Source organism: the organism of the source record quoted next, unplaced genomic scaffold, assembly GCF_019419815.1.
Source record: "Pyrus x bretschneideri cultivar Hongxiangsu unplaced genomic scaffold, Pyrus_bretschneideri_v1 Contig23, whole genome shotgun sequence".
NCBI classification, from domain to species: Eukaryota; Viridiplantae; Streptophyta; class Magnoliopsida; order Rosales; family Rosaceae; genus Pyrus; species Pyrus x bretschneideri.
The window spans coordinates 5,937,517-5,965,346 of record NW_025999535.1 but is presented as its reverse complement, the minus strand read 5'-3'; the positions used below and the strand labels follow the sequence as shown (position 1 = coordinate 5,965,346).

The 27,830-nt window shown below is 38.8% G+C and overlaps 3 protein-coding genes and 1 pseudogene across 15 annotated transcripts; all 4 read left to right on the top strand.

The window, feature by feature from the left end:
* Positions 1-539: 539 nt before the first annotated feature.
* Positions 540-2,480, top strand: LOC125478009 (annotated as a pseudogene).
* An 8,449-nt stretch (positions 2,481-10,929) lies between these two features.
* Positions 10,930-14,165, top strand: LOC125467969 (G-type lectin S-receptor-like serine/threonine-protein kinase SD1-1). 3 transcript variants are annotated; one of them, XM_048585607.1, is made up of 8 exons: positions 10,930-11,668; positions 11,853-11,963; positions 12,366-12,523; positions 12,622-12,832; positions 12,969-13,206; positions 13,296-13,446; positions 13,527-13,773; positions 13,911-14,165. In XM_048585607.1, the coding sequence occupies exons 1-8, from the start codon at positions 11,077-11,079 to the stop codon at positions 14,072-14,074; spliced, it is 1,872 nt and encodes a 623-aa protein (XP_048441564.1). In that variant the 5' UTR covers positions 10,930-11,076; the 3' UTR covers positions 14,075-14,165. The 3 variants fall into 3 exon arrangements, with proteins under 3 accessions (XP_048441564.1, XP_048441565.1, XP_048441566.1); XM_048585608.1 differs by lacking the exons at positions 10,930-11,668; positions 11,853-11,963 and having other exon boundaries at positions 12,381-12,523; positions 12,627-12,832; XM_048585609.1 differs by lacking the exons at positions 10,930-11,668; positions 11,853-11,963 and having other exon boundaries at positions 12,382-12,523; positions 12,611-12,832.
* Positions 14,166-16,504: 2,339 nt separating this feature from the next.
* LOC103965953 (G-type lectin S-receptor-like serine/threonine-protein kinase SD1-1) lies at positions 16,505-21,382 on the top strand. 11 transcript variants are annotated; one of them, XM_048585603.1, is made up of 13 exons: positions 16,505-16,664; positions 16,803-16,986; positions 17,333-17,406; positions 17,596-17,654; positions 18,104-18,200; positions 18,311-18,753; positions 18,976-19,086; positions 19,490-19,647; positions 19,746-19,956; positions 20,093-20,330; positions 20,420-20,570; positions 20,651-20,897; positions 21,035-21,382. In XM_048585603.1, exons 6-13 carry the CDS (start codon positions 18,375-18,377, stop codon positions 21,196-21,198), a joined length of 1,659 nt encoding a protein of 552 aa, XP_048441560.1. In that variant the 5' UTR covers positions 16,505-16,664; positions 16,803-16,986; positions 17,333-17,406; positions 17,596-17,654; positions 18,104-18,200; positions 18,311-18,374; the 3' UTR covers positions 21,199-21,382. The 11 variants fall into 11 exon arrangements, with proteins under 11 accessions (XP_048441560.1, XP_048441558.1, XP_048441556.1 ...); XM_048585601.1 differs by lacking the exon at positions 18,104-18,200 and having other exon boundaries at positions 18,201-18,753; XM_048585599.1 differs by having other exon boundaries at positions 18,111-18,753.
* Positions 21,383-23,957: 2,575 nt separating this feature from the next.
* LOC103965919 lies at positions 23,958-26,611 on the top strand. Its single transcript, XM_009379021.3, has one exon. The coding sequence runs from the start codon at positions 24,101-24,103 to the stop codon at positions 26,474-26,476; it is 2,376 nt and encodes a 791-aa protein (XP_009377296.2). The 5' UTR covers positions 23,958-24,100; the 3' UTR covers positions 26,477-26,611.
* The last annotated feature ends 1,219 nt before the right edge of the window (positions 26,612-27,830 follow it).

The window sequence follows — 27,830 nt, the reverse complement described above, 5'->3', positions numbered from 1 at the left end:
ATCACTTGTTGAGTTTGAGAATTTGCTTGCCAATCAAGAAGCTTTGGCAAAGCAAATATGAAGGGTCTCATTAAAAGGTGAGGAGGAAGCACTCTACACCAAAAGTAAAGGCAGCTTTAAGCAGCATGCTGGTGGTGGATCTAAAAGAAATGGTGACAAGGAAAAAGGTCATCAAGGAGGAGGAAGTTCTCGACCAAGGGGAGCTCCGAAGTATCACGGCAATCGTGATCAGTCCCAAAACAATAAAAGATTTGAGGGCAAGTGCTACAATTATGGAAAGAAGGGCCACATGACGAAGGATTGTTGGTTCAAAAGGCTTGCAGAAAGTAACGTCGCCAACTCAGAGAAGAAAAGTGAAGATGATTAGGAAATCATTGTGTCTCTAGCCCTGGAGAAAGAATGGGACGCTGAAGCATCCATTGCTATGGAGAAGCAAGAGTCAGCTCTCACAGCAACAAGAGTCAGCTCTCACAGCAACAAGTCCGGAGTCAATTGACTACCATAATGATTAGACCGTGGATTCAGGCTGCTCAAACCATATGACAGGTGATGAGAAAAGGTTACAAAGTTTGACTGAGTACAAAGGAGGCCGCTTGGTGGTGACGGCCAAAGACCCAAGGCTACTGATTGCTCACATCGGTAAAACATTAATTAAGCCCCTATACGACATTAATCATGTGCCACGTTAAGATGTCTACCATGTTCCAGGTATGAAGAAAAATCTGCTTTCAGTGCCTCAATTGACGTCATTGGGAAATTATGTCTTGTTTGGTTCACGAGATGTGAAGGTGTATCGACACCTTAAGATCTTAGAGATGCCAACAATGGAGGGACAGCGACTGCAGTCAGTCTATGTAATGTCAACAGAAACTGCATACGTAGACAAAACAAGGAAAAACGAGATAGCAGATTCATGGCACATGAGATTGGGTCATGTTAGCTATCACAAACTAAATGTGATGATAAAGAAGTCAATGCTTAAGGGGCTACCTAAGCCTGACGTGAGAACAAACATAGTTTGTGTAGGATGCTAGGATGGTAAAACGCATCAACTACCATACGAAGAGTCGAAGTTTAAAGCGAAAGAGCCATTGCAATTAGTTCATTCCGATATGTTCGGGCCCGTCAAGCAACCATCAATAAGTGGGATGCAGTATGTTTGTACCATACTTGACCGATCTTAAAACTACTAAGCACCGATCAACAACATACTGTCAAGGACCCACAAGACTTTTCCTCCAACCAGGAGGCCAATCACAACACGACACATGTCGGTATCAAAAGCCAATCACAGCGCGACACGTGTCGATATCAAAGGTCAATCATAACACGACACGTGTCAATGTCAAAACAAAGCTAGAAACTCTCTTTTATAAAAGGAGATCATTCTCCCACAATAATCCCTAATGTCCTTTGTACTAAACTATTCACTAGAACTCACTAAAAGAGAGCTTGAACCTATGTATTTGTGTAAACCATTCACAACTAATGAGAACTCCTTTACTTCGTGGATATAGCTAATCTGGGTAAACCACGTACATCTTGTGTTATTTGCTTCCCTGTCTCTATTCATTTACATACTTATCCACACTAATGACCAGAGCAACCTAGCGAAGGTCACAAACTTGACACTTTCTGTTGTACCAAAGTCCTCGCTGATTCTGTGGGAATCGATACGAAAAGCTATGTCGGTTCTCTCTCAATTTTTCATCTCACCACCGTGAAACCCTCACAACCTCACCACTGTCCACCGTGAATCTGCAAAACCCACGGACCCAAAACCTCTTTCTGTGGCCAAATTCTCCAAGTAGCCTAGACATCCCCACGGTGAAACCCTTACAACATCCACATTTCACTCGGCACTGGAACCTCAACCACGAGGTATCCACCACCCCACTTATGATGAATTTATGGCAAAGGCAGAGGTCAGAGCAACTCATAATGTACTGGAAGCTTGTGCCCAAACTGATACCATACACAAAGTAGTCTTTACATCCTCTGTAACAGCTGTGATTTAGAGGGACGACCGTACAACTTCGCCATCCTCCTCCCATGACATTGATGAGAGAAACTGGAGCGATGTCAATTTTTGTAAAAAATTCAAGCTGTGACATGCCTTCTCAAAGACCTTAGCAGAGAAGACAGCATGGGCTTTAGCAATGGACCGAGGACTGAACATGGTGTCAGTAAATGGCGTGCTGTTGATGAGCCCCGATCTCACCATCACTAATCCGCATCTAAAAGGAACGGCTGAGACGTACCAAGATGGGCTGTTGGTGACTGTTAATCTCGAGTTCATTGTTGACGCACACATCTCCGTCTTTGAAGACGCGTCATCCTACAGAAGATACGTATGCTACGACAAAGTCATCAATTACTACAAAAATGCCGTTGAGCTCGCCCGCATGTTCTTGCCGCCTTCTCAAACTTCATTTCTCCAAACGCTAATCCAATCCCAAACCTCAAGGGTGAAACTTTAATCAGTCATGGCATGGTACAATCAGAAAAGTCAAGTCCCTATTCCACTTTCTGAAAAAACACCCACGAGAAGCACTCATGAATAAGATAAGAACTAGTGAGAGGTTCCCACCACCGCAGCGGTCATATCATTCTTCATCATAGAGTTCCCAATAGTAAGGCGACCAGTAGGAGATAAGAAGGATGAGCGCCATATGTTATCTTGAGGAGACATGGCTACCTCTTCTATAGCATTCAAGTCCAAACGACGGTCGGAGGGGCCAGACATTCTCAGAAAAGGTGAACAAAAAAATGAAGTACAGTAAGTCTCAGAAGTACAAAGATAAGGAAAAAAATTCCTACAAGCAATAACTTTCAGAACGGACTCCTTGAACTTAATTGGTGCTCTTATAAAAGAAAGAGCCAGATCTTCAATAGGGCTGCTTGTTCAAAAATCAAAGAGGCACCACTCTCCAAATTTCGAGAAACGGATTTCCTGGGTTAAAATTTATTAGCAATCTTCACATGCGACATCAGTTCCTCGGATACCAAGGACAACTTTGCCAAATAACTCTGACAAAGTTAAGACAGGTAAATGTTGGAGACTCAGTTACCCTACTATTACCCACAAGGATAAAGGAACAGCACCACTGCTTGATTATTGGAAAATCCTTATGTGTGTCAACCTCTGTGCTCCGTGGCAAATCAAATTTGCAAAAATGCCCAACCTTTCTTCACATCTGAGAAAACACTCCCAACAGGATTGCTTGCCCAGAAATCGAAGAGGTACCGCTCTCCGAATCTCGAGAACCATATCCCCAATAAGATTGCCTGCTTAGAAATCAAAGAGGCATTGCTCCCCGAACTTCGAGCAGTCGGATTTCATTGGATAAAATTTGTCCACAATTCTCACACGCAACATCAGCTTTCTGGATACCACAGACCACTCTTTCAAAGTGCTCTGACAAAGTTAAAACACGTGAACCTTGCAGCGACCACTACATTGCTTTGACCGAGAAGGGTAAAGGAGCAGCATTACCATTCGCTGTTGGGACAATTCCTATATATGTCGACCTTCATCCTCCACAGCCAGGCAGACCTGCCAAACAAAAAAAAAATGCTCAACCCTTCCTCACATCCGAAATGGCACTCCCAATCTAGCTTCTCAAAATACTTCGTTTTCTTCTCCTTCGATAATACCCATGCTAACCAGCCACATCAGAGCAAGAATATCTCATATCATCAGGGTTGAAAGCAAGAGTATCCCATATCATGCTTTTTCCCTGTCTTTTCCCTTGCCCTTGCTCTTACCTGCAGAACAAAGAGAAAGAATGCAATCAGTCGGAACCTGAAATCAAACTTCCAATCTAGAACTGATTGCCCAGAACCTTTGCCTGGTCGCTTGCCTAGCATTGCTCTTGAGTACTCATCCTCAACTGTTGTCAAGGTCATGAATTCCTTCGGCAAATACATCAGAACAGTTGGTACGATATTGGCTCTTCACACTGAAGCTGCCAAGCATGGATGAGTCACTGAGAAGTAGTGCTTTGAAGGACCATTTAAATGCAAAGGTTGTGCATTATTTCTGCTATACAAAAGATTGAAGCAGAAGGTTCAACGGCTAACTAGAACAGATCACTACAGCACAACGCCTTTCTTGTGGAACCACACAATCCAGACGGAAGAGTCTAAGTCAAATCCAAGCTCGGCATCATTGCTCTAATTGAAGAGATCGAGAAGCTTCAACAGCCTTTTGCTAGCACCATCGTCAAAGAACAAAGCTTCGCCATACCACATCTACTACTTTGTCAAACAGCAAAAGTATCCCATATCATCAGGATCGAGCATACTCTAGGTCTGACGGACTTGTTTTGACCCTCAAATTCTGGAGTCAGCTCGCTCCTTTGGAGGAAATCAGAAAACCCTCCAGCCCAGTTCAAGAATACACTTGTGGAAAGTCAAGTATAACAAAGCACGTGCCGATTCGTCCGTTTTCTCCAAAAACAAAAGTACCTCATATCATCTCTTCTCCCTGTTTCTTCTATTTATCCTTATTGCTGAATGAGAGACAAGGAGAATGAGTACAATCAGCCGGAACCCAAGATCAACCTACCGATCTGAGACTGATTTCTTGGAACCTTGATTGCTTACCTTGTCTGTCACCTCCTTCGGCAGATCTCCTCGCTTAGAGACTTGGGGGACTCCTACTATATGGTTTGTATTGCACTTGACCAAACCCGAAACTACAAGTAAGCTTCAAATGAAAATGATACATTACCTTGTGCGTCAATGCCAACCGAAGATACCACTTCTAGATGAAGGAAAAGTACTTCCATGAGAAGATGTCACATCTACTTACAGGACAGAGAAAGCAAGTGAAGGTGACACCATACTTCGGTACTTGGAAGTTTCGTGATTACTCAATAGCTTAGATCTTGCAAGTCCCCAACAGAGGAACTTCCCTCACTTGGGAACTTAGGGGAACACTGTTTGTACCATACTTGACCAATCCCGAAACTACTAAGCACCGGTCAACAACATACCGTCAAGGACCCACAAGACTTTTCCTCCAACCAAGAGGCCAATCATAACACGACACATGTCGGTATCAGAAGCCAATCACAGTGCAACACGTGTCGATATCAGAGGTAAATCATAACACGACACGTGTCAATGTCAGAACAAAGCTAGAAACTCTCTTCTGTAAAAGGGGATCATTCTCCCACAATAATCCCTAATGTCAATTGTACTAAACTATTCACTAGAACTCACTAAAAGAAAGCTTGAACCTATGTATATGTGTAAACCCTTCACAACTAATGAGAACTCCTCTACTTCGTGGACGTAGCCAATCTGGGTGAACCACGTACATCTTGTGTTATTTGCTTCCCTGTCTCTATTCATTTACATACTTATCCACACTAATGACCAGAGCAACCTAGCGAAGGTTACAAACTTGACACTTTCTGTTGTACCAAAGTCCTCGCCAATTTTGTGCATCAACACGGTACATGGTGATGTTCATTGATAACTTCTCCAGGTATGTGTAGGTTTTCTTTATGAAAGAAAAATCTGAAACATTTTCAAAATTTAAAGAGTTTAAAGAGACAGTAGAAGGAGAAGTGGGAAAAAAGATATGTTGCATACGCACAGATAATGGAGGAGAATATACCTCGAATGAGTTTTCCCAGTTTCTAAGAGATTGTAGAATACGTCACCAATTCACATGTGCCAACACGCCACAACAGAATGGCGTAGCGGAAAGAAAGAACCGACATCTTGCAAAAATATGTCGAAATATACTCTATGCTAAGAATGTACCAAGAAGGTTTTGGGTCGAAGCAATGAGAACTGCAACTCATGTGATCAACAGGCTTCCTCAACCAAGGCTAGAATTTGTCTCACCCTAAAACTATGGGATATGAAACCTACAGTTAGTTACTTTCGAGTATTTGGCTGTGTGTGCTACATATTTGTTCCAAGTCACCTACGTAGCAAGTTTGACAAGAAGGCAGTCCGATGTATCTTTGTGGGATACGACAGCCAAAGAAAAGGGTGGAAATGTTGTGATCCCACGACTGGAAGGTGTTACACATCACGAGATGTGGTGTTTGATGAAGCATCTTCTTGGTGGTTCTCAGAAAAGGAGGCGTTGCCTGATTCGAGAGAGATAGAAGATAAGTTGCAGTAAAAGATGGGGGAGCAAATTGTTCGAATCCAGTCGAGACCAGATAAGTATGAGGATTCACTTGATGGTGATGGTGTTAAGCAAGCACTGCCTCAAAACCCTTGGCAAGCTGACGTATATCAACAACCAGAAGAAGATAGACCTAGTGAAGTGGAAGTATCGACTCCACAATCACAACCAAGGAGGTCAACAAGAATTTGGAAACCAAATCCTAAATACACCAACGTAGCCATAGAAGAAGAAACAGTTAAACCTGAGTGGCTTAAAGTTGGGAGAATAGGTCATTGCAGTGGAGCTAAATCAAGCTTGGAATCTAGTGCCAAAGCGAAGAGATGTAAAACCCATATCATGCAAATGGATGTTCAAGAAAAAGTTTCATCGTCAACTCAGCATAGAGAGAATAATGAGATGGTGTTGAGGGGAAGTGTTAAAGAAATCAACCCCATCTCATTAAAGGACCTACACAAATCTAGAATAAAGAATTCTAGAACATTAACTAAGGTTGGTTAGCTAGATTATTCAAGTTAGAGTTGTGTACTCTAAGTTTTTTCCCCAACAAAACATCATTCGGATCAGTCCATTAAGTTTTTGGGTCAAACTGCAGGTTTGAAGCTCTTCATACATTTTTAAGTTACCACATTGCAGGTGTAGAGTTCAAGCAAGTAATTGATAAAATCTCCCTTTAACCTTAAGCTAGTCAAAACTCATTTCTCCTCGCACCCTCCATAAGGGCTTACTAGCCATACTGATATTGAACAAACAAAAATTGGTTACTCATGGCATTTGCCAAGGGTATTTTATGGTTAGCAATAAATTACCTAACAAAACAGAAAGTCAAGACCAACCTTGTTACGGAGAAATTTTTTGTTATGACGGAAACACAAATGGTACACTACATGCTTTAATAGGAGTGGTGGGAAATTTTATTTATTAAGTTATTAACCTTTTAGCACACATATCTCATTATTTGTATAGTGACACGTGGTGTACCACCCTATGTACCGGCCACACTAAAAAATCTCTCCTTGTTATGGGTCTAATGGTCTAACTACAAACTCCATAACTTTTAATAAAAAAAATAATTAAATTTAAACTTGTGATATGATAAATTTTCTTTAAAATGTAAAAGGGATTGAAGGGAAATAAATTTTCTTTAATATAGCAAATAGAGGTAGTATATGCATTATAAAAATAAATACATAAATAAATAAAAACATGGAGTTCTCTCCCGTTTGGTGGGAGCTCTTCTCTCTCCCTGGGAGTGTTTCTCACTAGTTTGTGAGTGTTTTTCCGTTCATCCTCAATTTCGAAGCCACCGATCCTAGCTCTGTCTAGGGTTGGTGATAGTATTTCATTTCTATTTTCTTCTTTCTTCTTCCCTTTCTTTCTCCCCCAACTTGTTTTTCCTCTATTTGGCTAGATAGGTCTCATCCATCACCTCTACTTTCCTCTAATTTCACTATCCTTTGGTTCAAACTCCCCTTCCCTTTACCTCCATGATCAATCCACTCCATAACCTTCTTCATAAAATCAATCCTTCATCGATCTCGTCCGAATCTGCACATACAAATCTTCAACGCGATTTCTCGCGATCTTCCTAGAAGCTGCATAGAGCTTCGGCTCGGGTGTTCACACCACCACCTCCTTCCTTCTCTTTACTTTTGTTGTCACTGGTATTTGCGGGTTGGTTTTTCCCATGTGTTTCTTTTGATTTGTGGTGGAGATTTCAGTGGTGCCCTTTGGAGAATGTAAGTGTTTCTTCTTCATCCAGTTTGGGGACCATGTTTGGCCTGATTTCAGGGGTTGGGGGCGACGGTCTGAGATGGTGGGTAAGAGGCGGTCCAGTGGCAATGGAAATTACAAGTTGTTAGGGTTTGTTTCTGTTTTTTTGGTGTTGGGCCTAGAACCTAGTTTTGGGTTTTTTGTTTTACTTTGGAGGTCCACCTTTGTGTTGTGTGGATATTGTAATTGGGCTTCTCTCTTGTAATTATGTTGTCTTAGTAATGAACTTACCTTTCATCAAAAAAAAAAAAAAAAGGACATGCTCCATTTTTATGGAGTATGGTGGTGAACAGAGAATCCAAACTCTAAAAAATATTTTGGGAATTGTGTTTCAGAGTAGGGTTGGAGGAAGTTTATGCATGAAAATGATGTTTTAAAGTGGGATTAGAAATGCCCTTATGTTCCCAATGTTAGTTACGGTCTCAAATTTGAATCCTCACGCTGTCGTTGAATGAAAAAACAACGGAAAAGTTATTTTCGCATGTAATTTTCTTTTGATATATCCGTTGTTTTTTATTGATCTTTAAATATTGTTTGTTTTTTTTCCTGGTCTTTAAAAAAAAGTCAAACAGACTATAAAGGTAAGAGGTTTAGAACTTTTGGTGCATTTCATTTAGGCAATGTGAGTTCAAAAAGAGAGGTTTCATCTTTCATAATCATAAAACACACAAGTATTAAAACATTACATATTAAATTTCAACCATGAAAGCTACACGCAAACAAGAAAAGAAAACCAAAATTGTTCTAGATGGTTGTGTTCCTTTTACATCTTGGATTCGGAGAGTCGGTTGAAAAACCTGAATCCAGAATGCAAATAAAAAGAAACTACAATGGGTGAAAAATAAAATTTTCTCTTATAAATAACTTTTATTATTATTTAATTTCAAATTAAAATAATTATAATTGATAGAATTCAATTGGTCTAATTTGGGACCGGCAGAGAGTTATCCATCCTACAAACATCTCAAGATTCAAAAAAGAATACTAATGCAGTCCCTATATTTATTTCTGGCCTTCAAGGAGCCGTACGAGGTGAAAATCTAATGTACGGTTCTAAAATAGCGATGGTAACAGTGATGGTATCACCGACTATAATTATCTAACGGTTCAAGTACAGTTGATAAATAGTACTCTGGAATTATTTATAGGGCTAAATTAGATAAATAAACTTCTAGCCTCCCATCTAATTCATTCTCATCCCACCTACCCTCTTGATTGTCTAGTTCGTAAACCTACATGAACAATGAGGGGTGAGCTTCAACAACTCGGTATGAACATAATCCTTTCACAATAAATTGACCAAACTAATTTAAGTGGCAACATACAATCAAATATCAAATTATTATCAATAACCAATGCATGATTGCAATGCGATTTAACGTCCTTTACCCAACCCAATAATCATTTTGCTTGGGCTTTTTACTTTATTTGTAGTTGGCTTAATTAGATTAATAGTTCCCGTGGTGATAGGGTAGTCAGAAGGTAACCCCTGTGGTAAAAAAAAAAAAAAAAAAAAGGATTTAAGCCCTGTGGTGAAGTCTGTTAGGATTTCACACAAAATTGAAAATTCCATCAACTCTTTATCAATTGAGGTTCACATGTGAGGCTAAAAGGATAAGGTTAGCCTCACATGTAAGCCTCACATACTAACAATTAACATAAAGTTCCGTTTTAGCCTCATATTTGTGGCTCATGTGCTAATAATTAACAGAGAATTGAATAAATTTTTTATTTTAGGTTTAAATCTTAACAGACTTTACCACAAGGGTTTAAATCCTATTTGTTTACCACGATAACTATCTTTTTATTACCACAGAAACTAATAATCTAATTAGGCCCTTATAGTTAGTTGTTTACCTAATTTTTATTTATTTTTTTTTTTAGCCTTGTATCAGTTTTTAATGTAACGAAAATATCTTGCTTGACAAATAAAAAAAAAACAAAAAAGAAAGATAGGATTTTCTAGAAGCATAATATTTTTCCAACAATGCCAACCTGAGCTATATACAAAACTTGACGAATCGAGTGTGGACAAGTTTTCTTTTGGGTTAGTAAAAAAAACCAGCGGAAACACCGTCACATTTATGTTATCGGACTGCTCCGAAAGTAACATTTCACCTAACTATCTTTCTTTTCTTTAAATAATTAATCACATTACACTAATTGATGTGCTATGAGAATAAGAAGTTGTAAAATAAAACAATAAAGTGTTTGGTAATTTTTTTTTTGTAAAAGTGCTTTTGGAAAAGGAAAAAAAAAAGTATTATAGTGTTTGGTAAACTTTGATGTAAAACAACTTCGATTGTGTGAAATGACTAAAAAAATGTATATTACTAGATGTGCTATTAATTTAATTTTCTTAACAAATAAAAGTGAATTATTAAATATATTTTATTTTTAAAAGAAAAATATTTATAAACTTTATCTTAAACATATAATTCAACGTATAACAAGAAATCATAATCCAACATTCACCATATAATCCAACATTTATGCTGCTTCATATTTTCAGTTTTTTTTCAAAACTCATTTTTGCTGCTTCAAGCTTTTAGCTTTTTCCACCCAAAACTGTAAAAATAAACTGCTTTTAAGTGTTTACCAAATATTTTTTTGAGGTCAGTTTTTTTTTTATATCTACTTTTCATAAAAGCACTTCAGTATCAAACCAGTACTTAATAACAATTAATAAGAAGGACTTGTCACTGCTTTCACATCACGAGACACCCAAGTAGCTCAACTAGGGAGGTAGATTGTCTGCCCTTCTGTTTGTGTGGTCACGATTAACTCACGTCAACATTTTATATTGATTTTTTTTTATAAAGATAATAAGATAAAAAACAATAGAAATATAAAATATTGATATAACTTAACCGTGATCGGATAAAATAAGAGGAAATAAAAATGGGATCCAAACAGAAGTGCAGGCAATCTACGTCGCTCAACTAGTGGGGCCAACGTGGACCAAAAGTCAATTGACATGTCGTTCCTGGCCAATGCCCCTTCCAGATTCACAAATGTTATCTAACCTTGTTCTTGTGTTTATATTCTTCTGGCAAAATTTTATCTAAATGTGCAAAACTTCAAATTTGCAGAGTGCAGTTAGTAGCAGTAATATATAGATTATACATCCAACTCCAGGACCAGAAACAATGGACACCATTTTTTCAGTCATGTTCATTGCCTTTCAGGTGTCGCTCTCTCTCTTCAAACCCTCACTTGCCGCTGAAGCTATTACTCGATCCCAAACCCTGAGAGATGGCAGATTTCAATTGGGTTTTTTCAAGACTGGTGTTTACAGGAGTCTACTGGCTTCAGCTTCAAGAGACATCTGTGACAATTACAGCCGTTGCGGCCCCAACGGAATGTGTGACATTAGCAATTCAGAAGTTTGCAGCTGCTTAAAAGGGTTCCAACCAAAAGACCCTCAGAATTGGAACTATGGAGATAATTCGGCAGGTTGCGTGCGTGTTAAGCCGCTGATATGCCAAACCGGAGATGTGTTTTTTAAATATGGGGGTGTGAAGTTGCCGGATGCCACAAATTCTCGGGTGGAACAAAGTAGGAGTGTTGAGGAATGCACGGAAAATTGCTTGAATAACTGTTCATGTATTGCTTATGCAAGCTCTAGTGTCAAAGGAGGAGGCAGTGACTGCACTGTTTGGTTTGGTGATCTGATCAGCCTTAGGCAGCTTCCTGACAGCGGGCAGGATCTATATGTCCGAATGCTTGCTTCTGAATCAAGTATGTCAAACCCTTATTTTCTTTCTCCTTAATAAGTATTTAGGAGTGCTAGTGACATCAAATCATTGTTTAACTGTTCAACTTGCCCCCACCTTTATGTTCTTCTCGTAATTTTGTCATTGATGATGATGTTGAAGTTTTAACTTTAATGTTGCTTTGCCCTGTTGAATTGACTATGGTGCAGAAAATTCGCCTAAGACGAAGATAATAGCGATAGCTGTATCCGCTGTTTCCATTGTTTTGGGGATTTTCTTAGCCGTCTACTACACTTACAGAAGGAGGCAAAAGTTCAAAGGTAACATTTCTTCTCTAACCACAAAACTACATTCAACTTTGTATAACACATGTCCGTTAATCCATATATATCATCATGTTTCCGAATTGGTAAATTCAGGTTTAGTAGTTCCCATGCAGTTTGTTGTAACTGAAGCTTCTGTTTCGACACTATATGCATACAACAAAAATATGGAAAGTTTAAGAGAGTAGCTATACATGCGAGTTTGTTAAATGTTCTTAATCACTTTAGCTACAAGTCTCTTAGTATATTTTCATATAAATGGAGCCCGGACATATGACCTAACTTCCGGTTCACATACAATGTATCCAATTTAGTCCCTCACTGTTTTGTCTATTTTAGTTAAGACAACTTTTCTGTTATTGTACTTGATGATCACATTTTTCTTCTTCTTTGTATTAGAGAAACTGGGGAAAGATGGAATGATGGTTCAGAACACTGCAGGACAGAAAGAAGACCTGGAGCTACCTTTGTTTAGCTTGTCCACATTAATCACAGCGACTGATAACTTCTCGTTCAACACGAAGCTTGGAGAAGGTGGTTTTGGATCTGTGTACAAGGTAAATTTCTAACATTGTGCACATAAGAAGCGTAAACTCGAGGGAAGCAACTGTTTTGTTCAAAACATCGTAATCCTTTCACTAAAGAGAATTTACAGGGTAGACTAGAAGATGGCCAAGAAATGGCAGTGAAGAGACTGTCACAAAGTTCTGGTCAAGGACAGGCCGAGTTCAAAAATGAAGTTATACTGATAGCCAAACTTCAGCACCGGAATCTTGTAAAGCTTATTGGTTGTTGCATTGAGGGAGATGAGAAATTGCTGATTTATGAATACATGCCAAACAAAAGCTTGGACTTCTACATCTTTGGTTCGGATTCTTTAAAACTTAATAATACTGTTTGAATTAGTTTTAGTGCTACAAATATCGTATAATAGGTTCTAAGACTCTTGAATTTGCATCTTTGAGAATTTAAATTTTAGTGTGATGGATTTGAACTTGCTAGATCAAACTCAAGGTAGAAAGTTGGATTGGTCTCGACGCTTCCACATTATTCTTGGGATCGCTAGGGGACTCCTCTATCTGCATCAAGATTCCAGACTGAGGATTATTCATAGAGATCTTAAAGCCAGTAATGTGCTGCTTGACAAAGATATGAACCCGAAAATCTCAGACTTCGGCATGGCTAGACTTTTTGGAGGAGATCAAACTGAAGCAGTTACAAAACGAGTTGTTGGAACCTAGTAAGTATTACAATGCATCTCTGTCTATTATCTACTATAGCATACTACTTTCATAATTGAAGTGTTTTGTTACTTGTGACATATGACAGTGGCTATATGGCACCAGAATATGCGATTGATGGTCATTTCTCTATAAAATCCGATGTTTTCAGCTTCGGTATTTTACTGCTGGAGACACTGAGTGGAAAGAGAAGTAGAGGGTTTTATGATCCAAATCACAATCTCAACCTAATTGGACATGTGAGCATCAACTATTGAATTCCTCATTTCCTTGTGTTTGATTTTGTGACTGACGATTTGACATGATGTATGTGCCTCAGGCGTGGCGATTGTGGAAAGAAGGTCGGTCTTTAGAGCTGATTGATGAATACTTAACAGACTCGTGCAGTCTATCGGAAGTCTTGCGTTGCATACATGTTAGTCTTCTATGTGTGCAACAGCTTCCTGAAGACAGGCCAACCATGTCATCTGTGGTTCTGATGTTAGGTGGTGAGGGTGCATTGCCTCAACCCAAAATGCCAGGTCTCTTTATAGGAAAATACTCATCATCTGAAGCAGAATCTTCGAGTAAGAACGAAACATTTTCCCTTTCCGGTGTGAAAAAAGAAACATCTTCAACGATTGAATCTTCCATAACCGTGTTGGAGCCTCGATAAGATTCACTAATTATCACATAACTCGCTTTTGCATTCTGAAAAATGCAGAAGTAGGAGACGAGAACTCAGACAACTATTTCTATTTGTGGCAGAGCTTTGGCTATCCTTCAGATACCTATTTACTAAAGGAACTGAGCGAAGCTTGGCAGCTGGGACTTCAAAGATTGGTCATGAGTTTTTATCAATTACCTGTTAAGGTTTCAGACACCTGATCCAACGGGTTACTACTAGTTAGTCCAACACTGATATTGTCGTCAAATTAATTATATGCACGGCCCAATAGTAATGAGATTTTATATAAAAGGCCACAACAAATTAACAACAAATTAGTAGTGACATAACTTTACCATAATAAATTGACCAAATCTAATTAAGTGGCATCATACAATCAAATATCAAATTATTATCAATAAGAATGCCTGATTGCAATGCGATTTAACGTTATTTACCCACCCTGTTAATCTATTGATAAAACAATGGGACCTCCATATCGCATACCATGTACAAAATCAACTCTTGGAGGGATGAGAATTTCACTTAATGTCACACTTTTTCTTTTCCATTTTCAAAGTAGGATTTTGTCATATTCGGATGCTTGTTTTTTTTTTTTTTTTCAAAACCGAATTGAATAAATGATGACATGGACGAATACTAAAGTTGATTTTCACAAATCATCGTCTTAGGAGCTCTAATCCCTCAAATTGACCCCTTTTAACCAAATTAAATCGTAAATTTGCTTGGCTAAAAATGGAAAAATTTGGAGATTCAAAGCTACATTGATGACTTGCAAGCTTTAATATATGTCCATGTCATCATTTACTATTAATAAACCTAACAGATGTCCATTTTTCAAAACGTTAGTTATTTGGAATGTTTTAAAATGTTATGATTAATTTGGAATCACCCTTAAAGGATGGGTATGTTTTCATACTTAACCTATTATTTATTCAATCTTTATGCTTATAGTATTGTTGAACATCTGTCTTACATTGAGAAGAAATCAAGAAAATAAAATACAATAGATATGTGTATGGTTCCACTCCTCATAACTTCGTGCCTTTTGTGTGAAACCGCCACACATGCCGTTCTTTGCAAATGACAAATTGCAAGTTGGATGATACTATCATTGTGGTTAGAAATGACCAATGATCTGCTTCTTTGTTTATCAGATACGGTATCATAGTGGGTTCCTAAAGGTCCACATTGCGTCCGAGTTATTGAGTTTAATGTAAACCATGCTTTCACACTTAATGATCGATGTAGGATTAGTTGCATATGTGGCCCACTATGTAGCAGTCCTACGTAGGGAAGCACGTTGAATATACGTCACACGTTGAAAATTTTATAAAAATAAAATACAATATATAAATGTTTGGTTCCGCTTCTAAAACTGTCCAGACCTTTTGTGTAAAACTACCACACTTGATGTTATGTTCAATTGGCAAGATGCAAGTTGAAGGACAATATCGTGTAAATTATAAGTGTGTCAATGACACGTCTCTTTGAATATCTGGCAAATATATAATCAAGATTTTCTAGAAGCCTAATCTCATTTTTTTTCTTTCTTAAAAAAAAAAAAAAGTATTTTCTAGAAGCCTAATATTTTCCAACAATGCCAACCAGAGCTATATGAAAAAACTTGACGAATCGAGCGTGGACAAGTTTTATTTATTTGTATTAGTCAAAAAGCCAGTGGAAACATCGTGACATTTATGTCATCGGACTGCTCTGAAAGTAACATGTCACCTGCCCTTCTTTCTTTTCTTTAGATAATTGAGCACATTAGACTAATTACCATCACTAGGGTTTAGTAGCAAGGACTTGTCACTTAAGGTTTCACAACACGAGACACTCAAATCCTTAGCATTGATGCCAAATGACATAATCTTAATGACTTTAATGGGACACAGGGCGCATCTGCAGTTGTTTCATCTTAAAATTATAACGTTTTGCATGCACCTTTCAATTGATCGTGGCGTTTTACATATATAATAAGATATTATATGAGATAAAAAAAAAACGTGATGCTGTAGTATTGGTTTTACCAACCAACCATAACGTCTTAAGGATGTATATTGAAGAAAGTCGAGATTTCATTATAAAATTAATTAACAATATGATGAGCATCCCAACTACGTATAAGCACATGCAACGTCCCTCCACTCAGCAAAATAGAATTCATTCTCAACAATACATAACCATTCTTCAAATTAGAGAATCATGTGAACGATAAATACCTACTTTAGAAGTTGGGAATTGTTATTAGCATTTCAAAAATCTTATTCTACACTCCAAACTTTCTATATTAGGAAAGAAAAAAAAACATTTTTAAGAAGCGTAGAATGAGATTTTTGGTGTGCCAATAACACTTCGCTAATAATTTTAACCGTTAAATCTTGATTAGTGTAAGCTTTGATGAAATTTAATGGCGAAAAATCCTTTTAAGTTCAAAATTCCCCAATAATTCAATTTTAGCTCAACTAGTGGGGTCAAGGTGGACCAAAAGTCACCTGAATTGCGGCTCCTGGTCAGTGCCCTAAAATCTATTTCGCCTTGAAATACTGTTCATAATCACAGTGTTGTTCCGGTTTTACCATCTATTCGGTTCTGTTATTTCAAGTCTGCCACTGTTTATGTATACCAATATTTGTTTCTCCGTTTCTTCCTCCTGCCTTCTCTCTTCCCTTCCGCGCGCAACTCACCACGCCTCCCAACCACGACCCAATTCTTGCCGATCGCCGGCGAATTGGGGCTCTCCGTTACCTGGAAACAAATTCTCTCACTCTTAGGAAATACGTTAAGGTATTGCATGTTCAATAGTACTTCATTTTAAGATGAATGGAAGGAAACTGTATAATCTGCATAAGAATGCCCTTGAGCTGGAGGGATTGTCTAAGGTTTTGTGTGTGTGTGTCTGTAACTTTGCATCTCTTCTTTCAGAGCATTATCTCAATATATTCAACTTAGGAGAGTCCCAACAACAACATTCGAGTTTTGCATGCCCGAATCTGCCCCTAGACCGAGGAGTTCCATAAACCCAGCTCGCGGTGGGTTTTTCCGACGGAGATCTGAGTTTTTTCCGACCGGTTTCAGGCCTTTCCGACCTTTTTTGGGTTCGGCGAAGGTGATATTCTTACTCTACACCCTCAAATTTGCTTAGGTTGTGAATTCGGTGTGCAACGGTTGAGTTTTAAAGCTAATCGAAATCAACTTACTCATAAATTAATTTACTGTTCATACCAACAGTAGTATTAGGAATCGCATGCTTATGCTTTCATATTTATGAAATTAATTTACTCATGTCTTTATCAGATCGATTGACCTGTTTTTTTAGAATTCTTTGTTTAAATTTGCAGGGTTTAGGACAATTTTTCTTTTGATATGATTTTTTTTATCTGAATTATTCATTTAATTTCTGAGATCTTTTATCAAATCTCCAAATTGACTCATAATGATTAGGCTTGAAACAGATGTTGTAAATCAGTTTTGGTGGAGGAGTTGTTCCGCAGCCTGAGGAAGAACAGAAGAATGTTTTTGAAATAAGGTCTGATCGAAACTTTTCTATAAAATTTCGCAATTTTTGAGTTTTAAGCCATTCAAATTGGTTTGTTAAGTAGGTTACCTATTGAGTTTTAAGCCATTCAAATTCACATCTGCCTACATTAATCTATTAAGTAGGTTATTGTTGATTTTTTTTTTTTTTTTTTTTTTTTTTCTGGGATTTTGTGTACAGAGTGCTGTGTTGGAACCAGCAATGCAAGGGCGAGATCTGATCGATTGCACTTGAACAAGGTTTGTTTCTCGAATCACATTCATTAGTTAGATTATTAACGTGCTTCAATAGGGGTTTTCAATATGATTTTGTAATTTCCTTGATTAGAGAACAAAAATTAATAAATGACAAGAAATGGAGCAATTGGAAACATGGCTGCAAGTGATAAGCCAGAGTCTTTGTTTTAAATAGCTGTACTACTTTTTGTCATGTAATATAAAAATGTAAATAGCACTCTCTAACTGTGCCATATCAGCATCCTCAATTTTCTCATGTAATATATGTATATAACCCTACTCTTTGGCACATATTTTCTCATGTATATATGCCCTACTTTTTACACATTTAAGACAGTTTTGAAACCCGCAGCATCGCGCGGGCTTCACTGCTTGTGTTATCTAATCTTGTTCTTATGTTTATTTTCTTCTGGCAAAATTTTATCTAAATCTGCAAAACCTCAAATTTGCAGAGTGCAGTTAGTAGCAGTAGCATATAGATTATACATACAACTCCAAGACCAGAAAACAATGGACACCATTTTTTCAGTCATGTTCATTGCCTTTCAGGTGTCCCTCTCTCTCTTCAAACCCTCACTTTCAGCTGAAGCTATTACTCAATCCCAAACCCAAAGAGATGGCAGATTTCAATTGGGTTTTTTCAAGTCTGGTGTTTACAGGAGTCTACTGGCTTCAGCTTCAAGAGACAGCTGTGACAATTCCATCCGTTGCGGCCCCAACGGAATGTGTGACATTAGCAATTCAGAAGTTTGCAGCTGCTTAAAAGGATTCCAACCAAGAGACCCTCAGAATTGGGACTATGCAGATAATTCGGCAGGTTGCGTGCGTGTTAAGCCGCTGATGTGCCAAACCAGAGATGTGTTTTTTAAATACGGGGGTGTGAAGTTGCCCGATGCCACAAATTCTCAGGTGGAACAAAGTAGGAGTGTTGAGGAATGCAAGGCAAGTTGCTTGAATAACTGTTCTTGTATTGCTTATGCAAGCTCTAGTGTCAAAGGAGGAGGTGTTGACTGCACTGTTTGGTTTGGGGATCTGATCAGCCTTAGGCAGCTTACTGACAGCGGGCAGGATCTATATGTCCGAATGCTTGCTTCTGAATCAAGTATGTCAAACCCTTATTTTCTTTCTCCTTAATAAGTATTTAGGAGTGCTAGTGACATCAAATCATTGTTTAACTGTTATACTTGCCCCGCTTTACGTTCGTCTAAACTTATCGAACCCTAATCCCTCAGCTTTATGTTCTTCTTGTAATTTTTTCATTGATGATGAGGTTGAAGTTTTAACTATAGTGTTGCTTTGCCCTGTTGAATTGACTATGGTGCAGAAAATTCATCTAAGACGAAGATAATAGCGATAGCTGTATCCACTGTTTCCATTGTTTTGGGGATTTTCTTAGCCGTCTACTACACTTACAGAAGGAGGCAAAAGTTCAAAGGTAACATTTCTTCTCTAACCACAAAACTACATTCAACTTTGTAAAACACATGTTCGTTAGTACATATATATCATCGTGTTTCCGAATTGGTAAATTCAGGTTTAGGAGTTCCCATGCAGTTTGATGTAACTGAAGCTTCTGTTTCGACACTACATGCATACAACAAAAATATGTAAAGTTTAAGAGAGTAGCTATACATGCGAGTTTGTTAAATGTTCTTAATCACTTTAGCTACAAGTCCCTTAGTAGATTTTCATATGAATGGAGCCCGGACATATGACCTAACATCCGGTTCACATATAACGTATCAAATTTAGTCCTCCACTGTTTTTTCTATTTTAGTTAAGACAACTTTTCTGATTATTGTACTTGATGATTACATTTTTCTTCTTCTTTGTATTAGAGAAACTGGGGAAAGATGGAATGATGGGTCAGAACACTGCAGGACAGAAGGAAGACCTGGAGCTACCATTGTTTAGCTTGTCCACATTAATCACAGCGACTGATAACTTCTCGTTCAACACGAAGCTTGGAGAAGGTGGTTTTGGATCTGTGTACAAGGTAAATTTCTAACATTGTGCACATAAGAAGCGTAAACTCGAGGGAAGCAACTGTTCTGTTCAAAACATCGTAATCCTTTCACTAAAGAGAATTTACAGGGTAGACTAGAAGATGGCCAAGAAATGGCGGTTAAGAGACTGTCACAAAGTTCTGGTCAAGGACAGGCCGAGTTCAAAAATGAAGTTATACTGATAGCCAAACTTCAGCACCGGAATCTTGTAAAGCTTATTGGTTGTTGCATTGAGGGAGATGAGAAATTGCTGATTTATGAATACATGCCAAACAAAAGCTTGGACTTCTACATTTTTGGTTCGGATTCTTTAGAACTTAATAATACCGTTCGAATTAGTTTTAGTACTACAAATATCGTATAATAGGTTCTAAGACTCTTGAATTTGCATCTTTGAGAATTTAAATTTTAGTGACATGGATTTAAACTTGCTAGATCAAACTCAAGGTAGAAAGTTGGATTGGTCTCGCCGCTTCCACATTATCCGTGGGATAGCTAGGGGACTTCTCTATCTGCATCAAGATTCCAGACTGAGGATTATTCATAGAGATCTTAAAGCCAGTAATGTGCTGCTTGACAAAGATATGAACCCAAAAATCTCAGACTTTGGCATGGCTAGACTTTTTGGAGGAGATCAAACTGAAGCAGTTACCAAACGAGTTGTTGGAACCTAGTAAGTATTACAATGCATCTCTGTCTTTAATCTATTATAGCATACTACTTTCATAATTGAAGTGTTTTGTTTCTTGTGACATACGACAGTGGCTATATGGCACCAGAATATGCGATGGATGGTCATTTCTCTATAAAATCCGATGTTTTCAGCTTTGGTATTTTACTGCTGGAGACACTAAGTGGAAAGAGAAGTAGAGGGTTTTATGATCCAAATCACAATCTCAACCTAATTGGACATGTGAGCATCAACTATTGAATTCCTCATTTCCTTGTGTTTGATTTTGTGACTGACGATTGGACATGATGTATGTGCCTCAGGCGTGGCGATTGTGGAAAGAAGGGCGGTCTTTAGAGCTGATTGATGAATACTTAACAGACTCGTGCAGTCTATCGGAAGTCTTGCGTTTCATACATGTTAGTCTTTTATGTGTGCAACATCTTCCAGAAGACCGGCCAACCATGTCATCTGTGGTTCTGATGTTAGGTGGTGAGAGTGCATTGCCTCCACCCAAAAAGCCAGGTTTCTTTATAGGAAAATACTCATCATCTGAAGCAGAATCTTCGAGTAAGAACGAAACATTTTCCCTTTCCGGTGTGAAAAAAGAAACATGTTCAACGATTGAATCTTCCATAACCGTGTTGGAGCCTCGATAAGATTCACTAATCATCACACAACTCGCTTTTGCATTCTGAAAATTGCAGAACTGGGAGACGAGAACTCTGACAACTATTTACATTTGTGGCAGAGCTTTGGCTATCCTTCAGATACATATTTACTAAAGGAACTGAGTGAAGCTTGGCTGCTGGGACTTAAAAGATTGGTATTGGGTTTTTATCAATTACCCGTTAAGGTTTCAGACACCTGATCCAACGGATTACTTTACTACTCGTTAGTCCAACACTAATATCATTCTCAAATTAATTACATGCACGGCCCAATAGTCAAGAGATTTTGTAAAAGACGACAACAAATTAGTAGTGTAATCATTTATGTAAATATTGTATTTTAGTAGGTCAAGTTTCCAACGTGAGATTTTATCATTTCTCCAATATCTCCATTATTACTTGCTTGAGCTCTACTCATGGACATGGCCCAGAGCCAGTAGGGCACCGTCTGGGGCCCGAAATATCGGAGGCACCAAAAATATTAAGGTACTGTATATGAGTTTTTGTTATATTCGTATATGTTGAAAAGTCTGATGGCAATGAATGCCCACACAGTATGTTAGCAGAAGTCTTCAGCATGGGCAGTAGTTTTCAATGCCCATGCAAAGTGAAAGTTGAATACATAGAGATTGTATAGTCAGACGAAGTGTCGTAAAATTTTCAAATGCATTAACTGCATCAGTTTGGAGTTGCTCTATAAATAGAGCACTCCGCATGTTTTTAAGTTACAAGGAAAAAAAAGAAGAAGTGAACAAGAGAAAAATATCAGTAACATCATCTATTTTCTCTGCTTTTATTTGTTATGTGCTTGTACTATAGTTTTAGTGTGGCATTTTACATCTACCTTGCACCTACCATTAAAAAGGTTATTCCTCTAACTTTGACCTTTTTATAACAGTATAGCTATTGTGTTGTTTGATTAGTTATCAAAGTGTTTATTTAGTAGTAGTGGTATTTGTTGCATTCAGAATGTGTGTTTGATTCCTCATAATGTCTCTCTTTCTTTATTTTTTTTTTAAAATTATTTAACAGACACATGAGCATTTTTCTTTTCTGCGGGCACCTAATTATTTCCCAATTCTTTTTTTATATAAGAATTTCCCTATTATTTTTAGTCCATGTGTATTAAAAACGAAAAAAAACTAGTAAAAGAAGAGTTCTCCCTCTTCAAGAAAATTAGTAAATGAACAGTGCCTCATTTCTAAAACGATTTAAATTTAAACTTTCTTCATCTAATTAGTTATTCAACGCCATTTTTTTTTTCATGAATCATCAAATTAACATCCAAACTCAAAACCTTGTCAGATTTTTGCAACCGTGTTGCCGCCACAAGGTGTTAGTGTTTTGTATTAGGATACTTTATATGACTTAACTCACGTGCACTACATCTGTACAACTTAAGACACACAGCTGCTATAGCAACTGTCATTCATATAGCCTATGAGCTATTTCTAATCTTATTTATTCATTACAAACAATAACATAAGAACAAATAAACCCATAAACTCAACATTTAAACAAATTGTAATATGCACAAATGCTTATATCTTTTGTACAATTTTAGGGTGTTAGAAGGTTTTCATCTCTCAATGTTTAACTCTCCAATTTATTTTATGTTAACTTTTAATCTTGACATCGTTTATTTATTTAGTCGTGCTCTTTAGATCGCATAGGTTTCCTCCCATTCGGTTGTAAGCCTTTTTTAGTTGACATAACATTATTTTCTAATTGTTAATAAAGTTAATTAATTTGTAAAAAGAATGTCTATTAATCAATCTACAAAATCACCATTTGAAATTTTACCACGAACATTTGAAAACTCAGGACCGACCCTGCTCATGGAACGGGGCAACTGGAACTCGAAACGTCTTTGCTTGGGTGCAAAGAGACTTGTGTGACAATTACGGAAATTTGCATCATTGGGGAGTCTGGTGTTTGCCAATATTTAATGGGCTTCTAGCTTTAAAACTCCACAATTAGCAAGCAAAAAGAGGCTTAATTTGTGACCAGGTGGTTGCTTATTGATTTGTTCTCATGACGATTCCACTGTTTCATTGCATGGAGCTCATTATTGTATATCATGGGTTTCCAATAATCATAAAACCTTAACACATACGATAAGATTGCTTCCACTTTGTCAAGGTGTTTTCTATTTTAAATGGCAGTGACCCATTCAACCTTCATTTATTTTATTTGAGAGAACTTTACAATTAGTCTTTGAAACTTTTACTCTAGTTTATAATTGATCATTGAACTAAAAATTTGTTAAATAACTTTGCTAAACTTAACAAAATGTGCGTCATTTGGTGGCAAAGTCTGATTCCAATGGTACATATTTTGTTTGAAAGTAGTTTTAAAATAATTAAAAGTACTTTTCACCAAAAAGGTAGAAGTGCTTTTGAGGTCAAAAAAGCACTCGATGTGCTTCTTGTATAGACAATTTTACTGGAAGTGATTTTTAAAGAAGCAATTCCAAACGAGCTCAAAGACCTCAATTAACAAACTTTTAGTTTAAGAATCAAATCCAAACTACAATGGAAGTTCAAGAATCAATTTTAGGAACAGCGCACAAATCATTAGGAGCAAGAGTAAATGCTATTAACTACTTCGACTATAAGGTCTTTGCTAACAACAACAATCGAATTTACAATTTGAATATAAATATAACAGGCAGAAGAAAAACTGAACAATAAACTAGGTACACGATGCAAGAATAAACGCTCTTAATTAAAGAGGAAATGATTAGTGAGCAAACTAATCAATCATAGCAGTTGATAATATCATCCTCTACTTAAGGAAAAGAGATTGAAATTTAAGAAAAGACTTAGAGTGGGTCAAATAAGCAAAGAAGAATCTCCAAAAGAGCCCATAAATTATTTCTAGATCATAAAATGGGCTCAATACACAAGACCTGGTCAAATATAAATAACACATTGGACCTTCAAAATTCCACAAACTCTGCCCCAACACAACACAAAAAAACAAGCACAACTTGGAGCACTTAAACAATAAAACAAAGGGAAATAATGAAGTGAGACAGACCGAGACCAGAAAAACCCCCAAACCACCACCACCACCACCGAGACCGAAAAATAAAAAACAATGGAGAACGGTCACGATTGGAAAGTCGCGGAGAAATTCTCAGAGTTGACGGTTTCCGCCGCCGACCCAATTCCTTCTTCTACCCCCACCGCCACCCCAAACAATCAAGACAGCAGCTTGATTCAGGTTATGAACGCCATGGAAGCTGCGGAGGCCACAATCAAGCAGCAGGTGGAAGAGAACATCCGATTGAGGAATCAGCTCGAACACAAGATTCTCGAGTTGCACAGGTACAAGCTCCACGAATCCATGGCTGCCCAGTTGCCGCCTTCTGCCGGCGGATCTCAGGACCAAGCTCATCAGGTAGTTGCCCCCGGCGTCGACAATCGAATCGAGAGGATTGCGAATCACGGTTCTGCACAGCATAGTCGCGGGGAATCGGAAACAAGAGAGACCCAATTGGGCGGCGGCGAAATCAATGGAGGAAAGGTGGTTCGGGTTTCGGGTACTCCGCGGGCGGCTGATAACGCGAGCAGCGGGATATCGAGATTGTCGTCGCCATCCACCACGACGTCGTTTTCGCCAGGTAGGTCGAGCACGGAGGGGGATTACGGAAATGGGTTGATGCCATTGACCGAATCGAACAACCCTAATAGCAGCATGTGGAAGAAGGATCTGGTTGGTAGGGTTCATGAGCACGAGCAAGAAATTACGCAATTGCGAAAGCATTTGGCGGATTATTCAATCAAAGAGGCGGAAATTCGGAACGAAAAGTATGTGCTGGAGAAGCGCATTGCTTACATGCGCTTGGCATTTGATCAGCAGCAGCAGGACCTTGTGGATGCTGCATCAAAGTCTCTATCTTACAGGCAAGACATAATTGAGGAGAACATTCGGCTCGCTTACGCCGTGCAGGATGCGCAGCAGGAGAGATCCACGTTTGTTTCGTCTTTGCTGCCGATTCTGGCTGAGTACTCGTTGCAGCCACCCGTCCCCGATGCGCAATCAATTGTTGGTAATGTGAAGGTTTTGTTTAGGCATTTGCAGGAGAAGTTGCTTCTTACTGAGTCCAAATTGAAGGAGTTGCAGTATCAGTTAACGCCTTGGCGATCAGATTCGAATCAGCAGCCTAATAATGTTAATGTTTCTGCACCGCAGTTATCACCACCGCCGCCGCCACCGCCGCCACCAACTCAGTCCGTTGCTGGAGCAGCATTGCTGAATGTAAGCAGAAATGCTCTTGAAATGGTTGCTCAGAATCAGCAAGCATATTCATACATTGGTGGAAGCAGGGCGCTTGCTACCTCTGATGCTCAGACAACCCAGGAATGGAATCCTCATCAGCAGAGTGGTTTTGGTGGGGTTGTCGCCAACAATGTGGAACACAATGACCTGGGCATGGGGAATAGGTATTCCCCTGATCCAAACCGGATTATTGCTGCCCAAGATGTACCCATTAATCATGCTGTTGTTCCAGGTGATACGCAAGGAAATCGGCATAATGAAGTAACAAGCAATAGACAGGTGACATTTCGTGATCCTATCAGGAACACACACAGAGAGATGGATGATCAAGATGCAGAGGGAAACCACAATGAGAGAGATTCATCCAATTGGAGTGCAGGAACATCTCCTTATGCATCGCCACACAACGAATCCAGCTCCGCGTATCCCCATTTCCTACCGCCAGTTATGGAAGAGGGTTCTTCATCGTATTCAGAGGCTGCAGATGATGACCCATTACCAGCTATAGAGGGCCTTCAAATATCGGGTGAAGCTTTTCCAGGACACGAGCTTCAAGCATGCGGATACTCCATCAACGGAACAACCAGCTGCAACTTTGAGTGGGTAAGACATCTCCAAGATGGATCAGTTAACTACATTGACGGAGCAAAGCAACCGAACTACCTTGTAACTGCTGATGATGTGGATTCATACCTTGCTATTGAAGTTCAGCCTCTGGACAACAGGAAGCGAAAGGGGGGGCTCGAAAAGGTGTACGCCAACGGCCACAAGAAGATAACTTGCGACCCCGAAGTGCAATCTCAGATAGAGAAGATTCTTCACAAGGGCCAGGCCTCATTCAAAATATTCCTCTTCACCGGGTACATCGACATATGGGAGCCTGCAACACTGGCCATAAAGAGGGGAGCTTACAGCATAAAGGGCAGTGGAGGCCCGAGTGGAAGCGGAGTTGTAGTTGCAGAGAAGTTTTCTCCGAACACAATTGTCACAATCCCATATGGAAGTACAAACGAATTCATAATCCATAGCGGCTCCGATAACGGAGGTGAGTATGTGTTGAAAACGGAAGATGAGAGCTGTTCTAGAGATACAGTTGTGCTTACATTGAGATTGTTTATTCATAGGGCTGATGAGAGAAAGACTACAAAGAAAGGGAAAATAGGGACTTACTTTTTCAACAAGTATTTGTAGTAGGTGTTTCTTTAGGCTCAGAATTCGCCGCGAGTGTCTGTTGTTATTTGTTTTTAGGCTAGTTTGGGTGTCCATTACATAAACATAATTTTTGGGATGTTGGGTGTGCAGTTGAAATCTGAATTTTTCTCGGTAGCTTTTTGAGCAATTTTTTTGTGTGATAATTTATTCACCAAGAAGCGAAACAGATGAACTAAGAAACCAGTAGATAGTAAGCAGAGATGTTATGCGTACTTACTAGCTTTCGACCACTTTTCTTGTCACTCCTTCAGTCTGATCTCCTCCCAACATTCTAGCCAAGCCGAAGTCTGAGATTTTCGGGTTCGTCTCCTTATCAAGTAAAACATTACTCGCTTTAAGATCTCTGTGAATAATCCTCAATCTGGAATCTTGGTGAGAGACTCTTCACAGCAATTTCTTGCCCATCTTCTAGTCTACCCCGAAAATTCTCATTAGCGTAAGGATGGATCTCACATACAGGAAATTTAGCTTGCATACAGATCCAAAACCACCTTCTCCCAGCTTCCTGTTGAATGCTAAGTTATCAGTGGCCGTGACTTTTCCCACGGACTAAACAATGGTAGCTCCGGGTCTTCTTCACGTCCTTCGTTTTTCTTCCCTGTTTTCTCTAATATAAAGAGAAACTGCATATCTATGAATGAGAAAAAAAAGATCAATGCATTAGAGTAACTACATATCTATTGAGTAAGCCATACCAGAGTAATTGCTCAAGCAAATGTCCCTGCATTCGACGAGACTCGGACTTTGGTTGGCCCGGGACTTTGTGGTATCTGGCAACTTCACCCAAACCATATTTCACAAACCCATGTTTCTTTTGGCAGCTCAAACGTTGAGTGGTTGAGTCCGCACACAACCTTCTTGGTACTCTCCAAAGCTCCATTTTTCTGGTGCTTTCGGCTCGAATCCTTGGAAGCAACAGCAAACTGGGGATTTAGTAGTGCCAAAAGACTCGTACCGGATCGATAACCAAAACTTCGCTATAGGTAGTTTCTCGGGTTTCCATGTTTTGCTTCTCTTAGGACAAGATTGCCGGAATCCAAGAGCTGGAACACCGGATTCCGAGGATGTTTGGACAAAGATATTGACCAGGCAACAGCACTGCCTGATGTGTTAATCATATAAAAACCAGATGAATAATTGATTGGGTTGTGCTAGTTTACAACCGAAGTAACATTTGGGAGTGATGGGACTGAACTGTTGTGCCAAATTCCCAAGAAGCACTTCTGGGAAAAGCCGAAATCTGGGGGACTACAAAAGCCCAGTACAAAACTGCCATGTTGGAAATCAAGGTGCTGCCATGGCATCTCTGATCCGTTGGGATTTTTAAGTAATG

Coding starts and splice junctions, on each gene's coding strand:
- LOC103965953 (XM_048585600.1), top strand. CDS start 18,162: ATGGACACCATTTTTTCAGTCATGTTCATTGCCTTTCAGGTGTCCCTC. Junction 18,754..18,975: donor AATGCTTGCTTCTGAATCAA/GTATGTCAAACC, acceptor ACTATGGTGCAG/AAAATTCATCTAAGACGAAG. Junction 19,648..19,745: donor GTTTTGGATCTGTGTACAAG/GTAAATTTCTAA, acceptor GAGAATTTACAG/GGTAGACTAGAAGATGGCCA.
- LOC125467969 (XM_048585607.1), top strand. CDS start 11,077: ATGGACACCATTTTTTCAGTCATGTTCATTGCCTTTCAGGTGTCGCTC. Junction 12,833..12,968: donor CTTGGACTTCTACATCTTTG/GTTCGGATTCTT, acceptor TGAACTTGCTAG/ATCAAACTCAAGGTAGAAAG. Junction 13,447..13,526: donor ATCTCAACCTAATTGGACAT/GTGAGCATCAAC, acceptor TATGTGCCTCAG/GCGTGGCGATTGTGGAAAGA.
- LOC103965919 (XM_009379021.3), top strand. CDS start 24,101: ATGGAGAACGGTCACGATTGGAAAGTCGCGGAGAAATTCTCAGAGTTG.